We start from the raw sequence: 15123 nt of genomic DNA, 5'->3' as shown, positions 1-15123 counted from the left end.
AGAAATATCAATAACCTCAAATATGCAGATGACACCACGCTTATGGCAGAAAGTGAAGAATTAAAGAGCCTCTTGATGAAAGTGAAAGAGGAGAGTGAAAAAGTTGGCTTAGCTCAACACTCAGAAAACTAAGATCATGGCGTCTGGTCCCATCACTTCATGGCAAATAGATGGGGAAACAGCAGAAACAGTGGCTGATTTTATTTTGAGGGGCTCCAAAATCACTGCAGATGGTGACTGCGGCCATGAAATTAAAAGATGCTTGCTCCTTGGAAGAAAAGTTAGAACAATCTAGACAGCATATTAAAAAGCAGAGACATGACTTTGCCAACAAAGGTCCGTCTAGTCAAGGCTATGGTTTTTCCAGTAGTCATGTATGGATGTGAGAGTTGGACTATAAAGCAAGCTGAGCACAGAAGAATTGATGCTTTTGAACTGTGGTGTTGGAGAAGACTCTTGAGAGTCCCTTGGACTGCAAGGAGATCCAACCAGTTCATCCTAAAGGAAATCAGTCCTGGGTGTTCATTGGAAGGACTGATGTTGAAGCTGAAACTCTAATACTTTGGCCACCTGATATGAAGAACTGACTCATTTGAGAAGACCCTGATGCTGCTAAAGACTGAAGGTGGGAGGAGAAGGGGATGACAGAGGATGAGGGGTTGGATGGCATCACCAACTCAATGGACATGAGTTTGAGTAAACTCTGGGAGTTGGTAATGGACAGGGAAGGCTGCGTGCTGCAGTCCATGGGGTTGGCAAGAGTCGGACACGACTGAGGGACTGAAGTGAACTGAACTGATTTGAAATAATATTTGGGAATACAGCTTCTAGAGTTTTACTTCTCTAAGAGCCAGCCTCTGAATTGATATGATTTAACCACTGAAGACAGGCAGTTTCTTTTTAGAGATTTCTTGAGGCAGCAAGTGTACAACATCCTTTGATACTATATCTTAATATATAATCGTTCATAAACCAAGATGTCATTCTTAAATTTTACCAAAAACTCTTGCTGCAATTAAAACTCAATTCCTCTCCCTTAATCTTTTGGTAGGTAGAAAATAACTGATCATCCTTCTTACAATAAAACCTCCATAATTAAAGACTCTTCACCACTCTTCAACTTTATTACCTTTCAGCTAAGCAACGGAGAAGGCAATGGCACCCCATTCCAGTGCTCTTGCCTGGAAAATCCCATGGACCGCGGAGCCCGGTGGGCTGCAGTCCATGGGGTCGCTAAGAGTCAGACACGACTGAGCAACTTCCCTTTCATTTTTCACTTCCATGCATTGGAGAAGGAAAGGGCAACCCACTCCAGTGTTCTTGCTTGGAGAATCCGAGGGATGGGGGAGCCTGGGGGGCTTCCATCTATGGGGTTGCGCAGAGTCGGACACGACTGAAGCAACTTAGCAGCAGCAGCAGCAGCTAAGCAACGCTATGGGGCTCAAATTTTTTGGTAGTATTTTATTTTGGTGTTGACCCTGATGGATAAATACTGCTCACCTAGTGCTGGAAAAATTCCTCTACTGTACATAAAGGCTTCTATTGAAGTGTAGACATTCTACTACACTTCTTTGGTTTTATTTGTGGAAACTACTTTTATAGCTGAGAGGTTTTCGGGTGTGATCTTTTTGGATTTCACAGAAAAAATATTATATGAAAGGTTATTGTTCTCCAGCATGGCAAATGAATCACTGGTCTTTTCTATGTTACTTCAGTAACATTCCCATAGGAATATGCAGCAGTAAAAAGATTAGTTTGTTTACAGAATGAGTCACTTAAAAACTCTCGCTTACCTTGGTTGATTAGTGTTTTCCAATGCCTCAAACTCTTCTAGAATGACTTGATTTATAGAAGGCACCTTAAGATAGCGCTGACAATTCACTTGTCCCAGTGCAGGCGGGTTGAGTGATGACTTGTAAAGTCTGAGATACACCCAATGGCCGGCGCACTGGGTCATATAGGCTTGGCAATACCAGGTGTGATTTAGCGGCGTTGGGCGGGCCCTCTTGCAGTCCCCGAGTCACTGCCAACGTTCTAGCTTTTAAAATCCTCTTTCCTTGAGGACTTCAAGAGTCTACTAAACGGTAAGCATTTCATGCTGGGTAACCTAAGCCATTTCCCCTTTTATCAGAAAAGGAAACCGTTTAGCACAGCGAAAATCTCTGTAGGGATTGGAACCGGGGTGGTATTCTGGTGCGAGAGCCTTCACATGGCATTTTCTTCGATGCCCTACATTTCTCCTCCTGTTAGTAAGTACCACACATCCAACTGCTTATTCCTTAACCCTCCCGAATTTTCACCCTCCCGACACCAGCTGTGTGAGAAGAGTTTGCGTTTACTGAGAAGGGCCTGGCTCTCAGGGTAGTTGCTTTTGGGGGCGGGGGTGGGGGGGGCGGAGGGCGATCTGGCTCTATCGGCCGGGTACACGACTATCTTCAATCTCTGGTAAGCGGAAACATTTTTAAGCAGTACGAAAATAACCAATCGTGCTTCAGGTTCTCTCTCTTGCTAAAGTATCTGTGGAAGGCTGGGAGTTGTACTGGTGAAACACTCCTTTCACAACCGCAGAACGCGCGGCTCCCATCCCAGCTTCGGCTCCGCTGGGCTGCCTCAGGCCGCAGACGCCCTACCCCCTGCCACCTCCGTGCGTCTCATAGGCCAGGCCCTGAACCCGCCTCGGCTCCTGACTGGAGGCTGCTCCTGTCTGTCTGCGAGGTGGGGACATTTCCGCATTGAAGGGGCTGCTCCAAATGGAGGGGGATGGGAGGTGTTTAGGAGAAAGTGGGGGCTTTGGCTGTCGGAATCCCGCAGCTAGGTGGACGGAGGGGGTCAGCAGCTGGGCTGTGACAACTAGCGAGGGGCTCGAGGTGTGCATTTGTGAGGGGAGAGAGGGAGAGAGAAGGGTGCCTCAGAGGTGACATTCTCTCAGCCTGCAAGTCTTCTTCCAGGGGCGCCACAAACGCCCCCAGTTTCCCAGCTGCTAAAGGAAGAGGAGGAAGGTGGGTCTCGGTGGCGGTTTGGGGAGGGGCCGGGGCGGGCTTCCCACCACTCTAAGGGCGAGTGTGTTGCCCTTTCTGAGGCTTGTAGAGCCCGTCTACTCAACCTGCACTTTGGCCCCGGAGGCCGAATTTGAGGTTCGGCCAAGAGAAACTAGAATGTGTGAGGGTTGGGGCTGACTCCTGTCCCTCGGATTCGGGGCGGCACACGGGTTCTCGCCTCGCGGGTGGCCCCCTAGTGTCCGCAGCGGGGGAGGGGCTCTGTAGCTTTCGGCCCCTCCCGGGAAAAAGCCGCGGCCGCTCGCAGCTGGGAGGCTGGCGTCTGGAGGCCCCCGCCCGCCTCCAGACGGCACGCCGAGTTCTTAGCGCCTCCAAGTCCCGGGATGTTTCTGAGCGGGTAGAAAGGACTGCATCGCCCCCCTTGGCAGGCCTCCCCCTCCTCCCGATCCCTGCTGGGGCGGGGACCGCTGTTGGCCTGAGTTTCTCCGGGAACCGTCCTGAGGCCGGAAGGCAGCAAGGGGAGGGGATGTAGGGGTGCGGCCCGCCTGTGCCTGCGGCTGTCCAGCCCCCGAGGGCGTGGGGACCCGGGGTGGGGGGCGGTGAAGCCGCTCTAGATCCGCCTCTTTCATTGATGAAATTTAAGTTCGTGTGATTTTACCTTTTCCGGGAGCCTCCAGCTGGCCCTTATTTGTGTCAGGGGTGCAGTGTAGGCTGGAGTTCCAAGCAGACTCAGTCGCACCAAGTTTCTGTCTTTTGAAAGTGGGGAAGGGGGTTAAGTTTTGTTGTTGTTGTTTTTTTTGGAGGCAGTTTTAGTTTTTTGAGTAAATACTCTAAGTGGCCAAACATAGGAAGAGAAGAAAGAATTCGTCATTTGTTAAAGCAGAAGTGGAAGAAAGACCTCTATAGCGTTGACTCCTCTAGACATTTAAATATATTTGTAAGCCAGAGTATTTTAATAAATCCCTAAAATGTCGAGATTTGTACAAGGTAAGACACGCTTCTTATCTCCCGGGTTGCTCTAGCAGTACCGAACTTGGGGACCGGCAGTGGAGAGGTTGGTGGGTGGTTTGGAAGTGGAAATGTTCATTTGAGATACTATTTGCGAAACCCTCTTCTATAAATTGACATTTGAGCTGTCTTGAGCTGCTGGGTTGGCGTTTCAGATAACGTATCATTTATACCCTTGTACTCTGCTGCTTTTAGTTCTGCCTCCCTGAAATCAGGTTAGTAGCACCCTGGCTTCCCGGGATAGTGGCTGTGAATGATGATAAAACAGGATTTTGGCTGCCGATTGATCCCTGTACTCTTTTCGTGGTCAAAGTCGAGGTAACTCTGGGTGCGGACGGGAAGGGGAACTGAGAGGGTTGAGGAAAGGCAGGTGGGTTTAGCCAGGACGGTTGGGGAAGCTTTAGTGTTCTCAGCTTCTCCGTTTGTGTGTACGTGGTCTGAGTCTCAGATTCATTTATTGCGAAACAGGGAGTAGCTCGTAGAAGTTGGAGGTCATTTCAGCAGAAGAAATGACTTTGCTGCATTGCTGTTTGTTTGTTTGTTTGTTTTTTCCCTCCTTTGAAATCTGTAAAGATTATTACGGTTTCTTTGAAATTAGCAAATTGCTCTCTAATTCTACGTGTGTGTTTGGAAAAGGTTTAAAGAATGCATCTCAACTGAATTAAGCAGTAATGTTATGTGTGTGTATGTGTGTGTGTACACTTTGAAATTGGTGCTACCTTAAACCTCTGACACCAGTGTGTAGCATGGGACTTGTCTTCTCTGTATGCAAGGAAGCCCTTTTTTTGAGGACCCAAGAGTGTGAAAGCTTCAGCCATCTTGCTGAAAACACAGCTAGTAAAGTTCAGAACCACTTAATGTGGCTCTGAATAAATGCAGATGTACTTTTAAAAAATTGTGTCAATAATGGCCATCATTTGGTCCTGGGAATAAAAATGTCATAGTAGGTTTTATATCACTTTATTAACTCTTGAGTTTTGTATAATAAGAGACTTTGACTGCCTGCATTATTTTGAAAACAGATGGGATTCTTATCTGCCTTTAGCACTAAGCTCAGAAATGTCACTTTTCATTAAACTTCTAAATTCATATTATGCTTTATATGTGATGCTTCTTTATGTTCAGACTGAATAAATGTCTTAGTCAAGAACAGAAAGTAGAGGTAACTGTCAGAAGTTTGCTTGTTTTTTTAATGATAACATTTAATTACCAGAAAGCCAGTATTGAAATAATATGCTAGAGAAAAGTGGATAAGTCATTTCTTTTTAAGGATTGAGAATATTATTAAACTCCAGATGTTCCTGGTTGTTATGGTTTAGAGCAGCTTACAGAAGGGGTGCTGCACGTTGACTGGTTTCAAGTCTTTTGCTGTTAATGGCTAACTAACTGCTTTCAGGAGATATTAAGTGGCAATACCTGGGTATGTTGTTATTCCTTTCTCTTGTCATCCACTTTTTCTTTTTTAATAAACTTTTTTATCTTGGGATACCTTTAGATTTGTAAAAAAAGTCTCACATACATCAAAACTAAGAAATTATCACCAGTAACGTTACTGAACCACAGACAGACTTCCCATGATTCGATCCAACACTGCATTTACTTGCCATCCAATTTTGCTCTAAATGGTAGTTTTCATTTTAAAATTTGACAATTTTGCACAAAAAGATGGCACACCTCTCCCCTCTGAAAAAAAATTTTAACATGATTTTGCTCCTGTTTATCATTGTTTAAATTTGTACTTCAAGTACAAGTAAATTCTCTGTGTATTAACTCTGTTGCTGTGATAAGTGATAAACTTTATTGGCACATAAATCCATTGTCTCCACATATCAGTTTTTTAAGTAAAAGGGTTGGGATTTTTGGTTTTGAATTTTTTGGTAGTAGATGAAATTGATCTTTGCTGTTGTACTTATTGATATTTCTGTGCATTGATACTTAGCTTGTACCACTTCATAAGGGAAGGAATGGACAAATATTAGGCCCCTAAGGGAGGCCTGCAATTCATGGGGTCGCAAAGAGTCGGACACAACTGAGTGACTGAACTGAACTGAAGCTGTTTTCGTATGTTGTCTCATTTAAGCTTCACAAGAACCCTGAGAGGTAGTATATTTACAGGTGATGAAATTTAAGTATCTTAAATTCGTATATAAATGTGTCTTAACACTTGTCCATTCTAGTACCTTTTGTTGCCTCCTAAGCTAAAAACTTATCAGGAACAATGGCTCCTTTCTCCAACTAGACTGTTAGTTCCCTGTGGGCAAAGATAATATTATATCCCTGGGGGAAATACAGTGTCTTGAAGTGGTGGACGCTCTGTAAGAACCTGTCACAGATGACAGATGAGAAACACAGCACTTTTCTTGTACTTTTTTAGTAGTTTAGCCCACATTTGGTTGTAGTTTATTAATAATACCTCTAACATAGTTGCTGAGAAAGGTAAAAGGGATGGACCCAGCTTTGAATCCTGTTACTGATAGGTGATCATAGACACATAACTTTTCTGAATCTTCATTTCTATTAATACTTATATAAACATTGTGTATTAACAGTTATGCCATAGGGTTTTTGAGAAGCTGAAATGAGACGAATTATGTGAGTGCAGTTTGATGGGCAGTAAACTTTCCTTTCCTTTCTTAAAATGATGATGGCTTTTTGGATAGCATTGCCACCATAAATATAACCACATGCCACCAACAGAAGCAGAACAAGTCACCTATGACAGTTCTTTATTTTCCTGTTCCAGTTTTGGTGTTCAGGCCTCCAGCAACTTGGTGATACATATATTTTTAAAGTATGGAGTTGGAGGGGAAAGCTTGAACAATGATGTGAATACATAATTGGTGACAGTTTTTGTTTCAGTCCAGTCAACAACAAAATTTTGAGCTCTTCTAATATGCTAAATTGGGATTTCTCTTGTATCCCTTATGATGGGCATAGATCTGGGTATTATACCTGTGTGTTGTGTGCATGTATATTTAAATGTCCTGAAATCTGGTTTCTACACTTGGCTTGAATCTCTTGTCTCAAGTCTAGGCTCTGTACATTATTAGAATGCTAAGTATTTCCATTCTTAAGCACTTTGACTGTAAGTTATTAGGTAGAAATGTTTAACTAATAAAAATATTTAACATCAGTAGGTAGGAGAATTCTCAGTATATGTAATACTCAGCCAGAAGAAGATTTAACTTACTTTGGGCATCTCTCAAGTCTGTGTTCCTCAGGCACTTAAGATTCCTTCTCATAGGAGGATTGTTTATTGGATCTCTGGCTTAATTCCCTAATTGGTGTATTCTGCCCTCATGTCACCTTCTGTCTGCCTGTAAAATTTCGTCTCCATTTGCTAGGTTTCTCCATCCCAGGGGTTGTTGCAGGGTCCTCAATTATTCTAAATAAATGTGACTACTATTTGATTGAGTACTAAATAAATGTATCTACTACTTGTCATAGTTGGAGGTGACACCTCTTCCTGTGACCTGCTGGTTCATCAGCAGCTAGGACTTTTGCCAGGTGTGTCAATGGGTGTATTTGGAATTTGGCTTCCCAAAGGGTCTGAGAGCTACGGGGCAGTCTCCATACATGATTTGAAACTTATAAATGGTGCTGGGCCTATTGTCATCTAGCCAACTAAGGCTGTGTTATTTACTTATGCTGTAATTTAGAGGAACTTTGAAACATCTCTTTCTTTCTTTTTTTTTTTTTTTAATTAAAAAAATTTTTTTTTGTCTGCTCCGCATGCAGGTCATAGTTCCCCAAGCAGGGGTCAAACCCATGCTCCTGAAATGGAAGCGCAGAGCCTTAACTACTGAGCTACCAGGAAAGTCCCTAGAGGAACTTAAAAGCAAAAAAAAAAAACTTAATCTATCTGAATTATATAAAAATGTCCCTTAATATTCTTAAGTTGAAGTCCTTCCTTCTATTTCAGGAAAAGCCATTTGAGTGCCTCTGTGTCACTTAAAAAATATTTGAGGCCTGTCAACTTTTCCATTTGTTGGAATTCTCTTTTCGTGTCTTTAGTTTGGTGATTCCTGTTTGGTCAATGGCAGCTAGCCAGGGAAGATTAGTTGAACTAATTATAACAGGAGGGGTCTCAGATGAACATCGGGGTGAGAAGCATTCTGGGGCTTGGTTGTAGAGGTCAGGCCTAAGCCTGGTTCTTCTCAAATCCTGAGACCAAATTTAGCCTGTAGCTGACTATTTAGATGACTAGGATGTTTTCAGCCCAGGGAGATTGTGGCATGGATTTGAGGCAAGGCTAGAGGTGGCAAAGCAATGATTAAGGCACACTTCTCATTTTTTAAAGATGTAGCTTAGCATTCATTATGTTGCTTGAGAAAGAGAAGGATTTAGTTAAATTCATAGACACAGTTATACATGAAAAATTAAAAGAAATTCAAAGAGTTGTACTGATGAACACTCTTTGTTTTCTAATGTGGATCTTGGTCAGATCATCTTTGTTCCAGTAAAATGGGTGATTTTGATAACTGGGTCTTTCTTCCAGTAAAATGGATGATTTTCATTTGTGGGAGTCTACCAGGTGGCTCAGTGGTAAAGGATCCACCTGCCAATTCAGGAGACACAAGTTTGATTCATGGGTCAGGAAGATCCCCTGGAGGGGGAAATGGCCACCCACTCTAGTATTCCTGCCTTGAAGATTCCACGGACCGAGCCTGGAGGGCTACAGTCCATAGGGTGGCAAGAGTCAGACACGACTGAGCTGAGCACTCATAAAGAAAAGAAATTGAACATTAGAGAAATAAGAAATATTAACTGGTATACTTCTTGGAAGTGCCATTTTAATATTCTGAAGGTAAATTGAAAAATAACTTTAAAAGGAAATTACAATGTTAATTTTGTAATATTGAGGCTTCCCTGGTAGCTCAGTTGGTAAAGAGAAACTGCCTGCAATGTAGGATACCCTGGTTTGATTTCCTAGGGCTGGAAGATCCCCTGGAGAAGGGATAGGCTTCCCACTCCAGTATTCTTGGGCTTCCCTGGTGGCCCAGTTACAAACTATTAATTTTGTAATATTATGTCACATTTTTCTTGTAATATACTAATAGTTCACATTCACAGTTCATACTCACTTCCCATTCTCTCTGTATTTATTTTTCGTCATAGAAAATTCCAGTAACTTGTGAATTGTAATGACTTTGCTTAAAAGATACTTATTTGTTTGAGGAACATTAGTTGGGCTTGTAATAAAAATATTCTGAGTCAAAGAATAATATACTGTAATTTTCCAGCTTCCACCAAGTTGAATTTGGTACTTTTTGTGGAAGTGCAGGTATTAGGAGTTCCCATCGGATCTCTCCATTTCTGATAAGTTAGTATAAACAAGTATTTGAAAGTTTAACTCTGGATTACCTGTAAATATGAATAATTAAGAGTTGACTGTATTAACCTTGTGTAACATGATTCATCCTCATATCCAGAATTTATGCTAGTGGGGAAAATCCCAGTGATATTAGAATAAAATTGTTAGAGAATCCTCTGAAAATTTGGGATTTAATGAATGTGGAAATGTAATTCACTTTCCACCCTTTTGATTGCTTGGGATCTCTGTAGAAGCTTAGCTTTCTAGACTGTGTCCTTTTGTCACAGCCTACAGTTTCATTTCTGAACTATCATGTTTTGAACTTGGTGTAATGGTATTTGGAATTTTGGACGTCTTGGTCTTGGGTAATTATCCCAGGCACAGTGACTATTAATTGAAACCATATGTCTTAGATCTCTAAAATTCTACCACCAGCCATGCATCTTTCTATTAATAGCTTACTAAATTCTTTGCAAGTTGGGTTGCTAAACTATTGAAAGAAAATTAAACTTTATGTGTTTTTTAGTTGGGTTTATGTGTGAAAAGGGGGTTAATGCTCTGTTTGAAATCTGTTTCCCAGTTCTCTTGACCGGTGATGCAGGCATCTCTTTTAGTTTGTTGAGCAGTAATTGTCTAGGACTCAAATTCTGCCTCTGCCAATAGTCCCATTGTTTTTCTCAGTCACTGCCAAATGAAATTGACTGTGCCCCCAAAACCATTTTGACAATTAAGGATTGTTTTTGAGAGTCACGGAAAAATTGACTGTTGTCATCTTAGTTACTTATATAAACAACGAAATGTTTTGTTTTCCAAACCTTGCTAGATGCTTGTTAGTTTTTCTGTATAAATCAACAGAGTTCCATGTTTCTCTGTGATTTTTTAACTTGTATCTTAAAAAAAAAAAAACCACTATTCGTTATATTCATGTACATATTCATTATGCTCAGTCTACTGTTTAATTGTTAGTCTTCAAATCGTAAAAAATGCTATTCTAGGGGACACTCTGTTTAACAATGGTTCTACTTGCTCTTTGGTCACAAAGGTAATTGAAGTTTGTGTTTCTCTCTGGTTGTTGCCCTGGCAAAGGCTGATGTGATTTTCATTTATGTTACAACCCTACCTAGAATTTTAAAACTTCCAAAGAGTGCAGGAAAACAGAGTAACACAGTTCTGCAATGTGGGTTCATTTGCGGGTTCATTTATGCCAATGGTAAAATGCTTAGTCCTGGTAATAAAATATTTATAGAGTACATAAAAGCTTTCTTCGATTTTTCATTGCCCAGAAAATAAACAATATAGAAGGAAAAGTGAAGAGCACAAGAGAATGTTTATTCTGATGTGTAGTTTTTCATTTTTCACCTTATGCAGTAACCTCACTTAATAGAGATATTTGAATTTTTGTCAGTTTTCCTTCAGATTTGGTAGCATACAACCTGGAGGTGGCAAGCCACGTAAATAAACGCACTGTAACAGAGAAAGGGGAGAACTTCCTCCAGGAAGAAGAAGCAGGGCACCAGGCAGCAGGGTTGGGATTCCTGCTTGTCACTGTAACTGTGTCCTTTGGCAAATCAGCATCTCTAGGGCCCTGTTTCATTTTCAGTGGAATTAGACTCATCCAGTTATTTCAAATCCTAAAAGGTGATGCTGTGAAAGTGCTGCACTCAGTATGTCAGCAAATTTGGAAAACTCTGCAGTGGCCACAGGACTGGGAAAGATCAGTTCTCATTCCAATCCCAAAGAAAGGCAATGCCAAAGAATGCTCAAACTAGCGCACAATTGCACTCATCCCACACGCTAGTAAAGTAATGGTCAAAATTCTCCAAGCCAGGCTTCAGCAATACATAACCGTGAACTTCCAGATGTTCAAGCGGGTTTTAGAAAAGGCAGGGGAACCAGAGATCAAATAGGCAGCATCTGCTGGATCATTGAAAAAGCAAGAGAGTTCCAGAAAAACATCTATTTCTGCTTTATTGACTATGCCAAAGCCTTTGACTGTGTGGATCACAATAAATTGTGGAAAATTCTGAAAGAGATGGAAATACCAGACCACCTGACCTGCCTCTTGAGAAATCTGTATGCAGGTCAGGAAACAACAGTTAGAACTGGACATGAAACAACAGATTGGTTCCAAATAGGAAAAGGAGTACGTCAAGGCTATATATTGTCACCCTGCTTATTTAACTTGTATGCAGAGTACATCATGAGAAACGCTGGGCTGGAAGAAGCACAAGCTGGAATCAAGATTGCCAGGAGAAATATCAATCACCTCAGATATGCAGATGACACCACCCTTATGGCAGAAAGTGAAGAGGAACTAAAAAGCCTCTTGATGAAAGTGAAAGAGGAGAGTGAAAAAGTTGGCTTAAAGCTCAACATTCAGAAAACTAAGATCATGGCATCCGATCCTGTCACTTCATGGCAAATAGATGTGAAAACAGTGACAGACTTTATTTTGGGGGGCTCCAGAATCACTCAAATGGTGATTGCAGCCATGAAGTTAAAAGACGCTTACTCCCTGGAAGGAAAGTTATGACCTACCTGGACAGAATATTAGAAAGCAGACCAACATTACTTTGTCAACAAAGGTCCATCTAGTTAAGGCTATGGTTTTTCCAGTAGTCATGTATGGATGTGAAAGTTGAACTATAAAGAAGGCTGGGTGCTGAAGAATTGATGCTTTTGAACTGTGGTGTTGGAGAAGACTCTTGAGAGTCCCTTGGACTGCAAGGAAATCCAACCAGTCCATCCTAAAGATCAGTCCTGAGTGTTCATTGGAAGGACTGATATTGAAGGTGAAACTCCAATACTTTGGCAACCTGATGTAAAGAGCTGACTCATTTGAAAAGACCCCAATGCTCGGAAAGATTGAGGGCAGGAGGAGAAGGGGACGACAGAGGATGAGATGGTTGGATGACATCACTGACTAAATGGATATGAATTTGGGTAAGCTCCGGAGCTGGCGATGGACAGGGAGACCTGTAGGTATGCTATATAGCTTATGGGGTTGCAAAGAGTTGGGCACGACTGAGCAACTGAACTGAACTGACTTTAAAGCCTTTCCAAGGTTAAGTTTTTTATATAAATGTACATATATCAAATTATAGGGCAAGCCTATTAAATCATTTTTTAGTCCTTTATGTTGGTTTTATACTGTATCCCTTTACTGTCCTCTCAACAAATGGGTATGATAGGCCCCTACTATCCATGAAACTTGATGCCAAGTGATGTTATTTAACTAGTTGGCACATCTCTCCTGAATGTTCTGTTTTCCAGAAATGATATTTTCTGGGTTTTTCTTTTGATTTTTAATTGCTGTATGTTTGTTTTTTGTTTTTGTTTTTAGTTTTAAGAGCTACCATCTTGTATGAGAGCAAAGTTAAAAGTAATTATTAATGAGAAATCTGGTTTATGTATAAATTCTAACAGTTAAAAAAAATTAAGCATGCAATGCATGATTAACAAAAATCTTGATAATCAAGTATCTCTGCATATCTGGTGCTAGAACAGTTCTGAAAAGCCTGGTTGGTACCTTTTAATTTTTGTTAAAACTCATTTATAGCATTCATATGGCTTTTACCTGTGCAAGTGTTAGGATATACATGGATGAGTCATTAAAAGTCTTTGCAAATGTAAATAATCATAGTTTATAATATAAAATAATCAACACTAATAGGTTAAAATATAAAATACAATACTTTTAATACTAAAAGATCACATAAAATTGTATAAAATCAACTAATTGATTTTTCTTCATGATTGAATGACACGGACTTTATTTTTCTGTATTTTTCCTGAATCAAGCTAAATTAAAATATATACATTACCCATTTTTGTTTAATCTCGAAAGTTTGTGAAGACATTACAGTGACATTTATACACAATAATAAAGAATTGAAAAAACTTCAGCGATCATTTTGTCTAGGCCTACAAGCTTGAAATTTCTTTGACCACATCCCTGAAACTGCCTGATAAATCAGCCTCTACTTGAGAAACCTTAGGGACTTCAAGTACTCAAGACACTGTCCCTACTTTTCTTAGCCCTTCTTCTCCATGGCTGGAAATCATGGCTGTTGACACTGTCTCTTTGACCTTACCAGGTACTACCTCCACTGGACTGGACCCTAACATCTTTATACCCAGACATAGTTGTATCATAATAGACTCTTACTCATTGATTTAATAAACATTACTTGAGAATCTGCTATGTTTCTAACTCTGTTTTAAGAATACATTGGGATTACAGAGGTGAACAAAATACATATGATATATTCTTGGATATTACTGGGTAAGATATACATTGAATAAATCTAGAAAATATGATATCATAAAGGGGAGGTTCAAGGATCTACCACCTGAAAACATGATGGGCAACTGTGCTTAGTTTAGAAAGATTTCTAGGAAGAGGTTACATTTAAACTAAACACTGACAAATGATATATTATTGGCTATTCAAACCACTACAGTGCTACAGACAGGCATCTCATCAAAGAATTAGTTTTTGGGGGTTTTGATATGTGTCTGATACAGTACAGATTAAAACCTCCACATAGCAGAGTTAGGGTAGAAAGGAGGACCTCTTTGAATGTTCAGAAGCTACTTAACTACCTAGAACTGTAGGAGTGCCACCCCCGACAATAGGAGACGCTAACAGGTCACACAGAGTTTAAGCTTTGGGGGGCTGAGAGATCAGAGAGGTTTCCCAGTTGTTGGGATGATTCTTATGATTTTGGAATTCACAACTGGGCCTTTAATTTCTATTTTTTCCTCCTCATTTCTGCCCACCCTTCTCTAAAAGCATTGAATGACACTTGAGATATGTGTTTTGGAACAGTCTTACAATAGTTAGGATGGTTTTAATTTTATACAGCAGAAAAATACTGACTCAGTTGGCTTAAAAAAAAAAAATGAGAGACTTGAAGTGGGATGTTCCAGAGTTGTTTAATTCAGTACAAAAACAGCATCAGTCTTTTCTTTCTTCTGTCCTTTTAAGTATGTTTGCCTCCTTCTTGGGTCAGCTTTCTTCAGAGTCACTAAATATCAGAAGAAACCCAAGGTGAGGGGTAGACACATACTCATTTTTCTCAGGTTTCTGTTCTTTCAGTGAGGAATGCCTTTATCCAAAGTCCTTTGGCAAACTATATCTTTGAGGCTCACTGGCCAGAATCATTTTATGTTTCACATTTAAACCAATCCTTGGGAAGGCTTTCAACCAGTCTGGGCCTAGTGCCATCTTTGAAGGCCTTGAAACAGAGAACAGATGACCAGAATAGCACTGGGATAGGAAGACCATTGACGTGCATGGCTGCTACAAACATGTTTAGATAATTGGAGTATAATCTAGAGTGAAATTAAGGTCACAGCAATAGGAATTAAAAGCAGTAAATGGAATGGTAGTGATTCAGTTAAGTTTGGTATTGGATTTGGATGTAATGTGAAGAAAAAGGAAGGACGAGCCAATTGGCTGAGGTTTCTAGGTCACCTACCAGTGATTAGCAGAATGTCAATGCTGTGGAGGCCAGGGCAGGGAGATGAATTTAGTTTAGATGATGAGTTTGGTTTCCATGTTGAGTTTGAGGTACCCAACTGGGTGTCCAGGTGGAAAAGGTCTAGAAGTGGTAGGGAATGTTAACCTGGAGCTTAGGAAAAAAGATCAGGATGGGGCATGTATTTGGGAGTTATCAGTAAGGAGATCAATAAGGGAATGAATGAAGGGAAAAATAGTCTGGGAACAGAATCTTTAGAAACCCAGAGAGTAGGAGAAGAAAGGAAGAGCCAGTTATGGAAATTGAGGCATAGTTATAATAA

The 15123-nt window shown here is 40.8% G+C and overlaps 1 protein-coding gene across 5 annotated transcripts in view; it reads left to right on the top strand.

Moving 5' to 3' along the window:
* Positions 1–2507: 2507 nt before the first annotated feature.
* The window catches only part of UGP2 (UDP-glucose pyrophosphorylase 2), a 55748-nt gene continuing 43132 nt past the window's right edge, over positions 2508–15123 (top strand). Inside the window, exon 1 of one of the 5 annotated variants that reach the window (XM_069583060.1) lies at positions 2508–2715. Coding sequence is in view for 1 of the 5 variants with exons in the window: in XM_069583058.1 (XP_069439159.1) it covers positions 3965–3983 (19 nt within the window). In the remaining 4 variants the exon portion in view is untranslated. Of the gene's footprint in view, positions 4323–15123 lie in introns of all 5 variants that reach the window. The other 4 variants (XM_069583059.1, XM_069583058.1, XM_069583061.1 and 1 more) reach the window with 4 other exon arrangements.

The sequence above is a fragment of the Ovis canadensis genome, chromosome 3, assembly GCF_042477335.2.
Source record: "Ovis canadensis isolate MfBH-ARS-UI-01 breed Bighorn chromosome 3, ARS-UI_OviCan_v2, whole genome shotgun sequence".
Taxonomy (NCBI): Eukaryota; Metazoa; Chordata; class Mammalia; order Artiodactyla; family Bovidae; genus Ovis; species Ovis canadensis.
The sequence above is the reverse complement of the archived record's forward strand: the minus strand, read 5'-3'. Positions and strand labels throughout refer to the sequence as shown.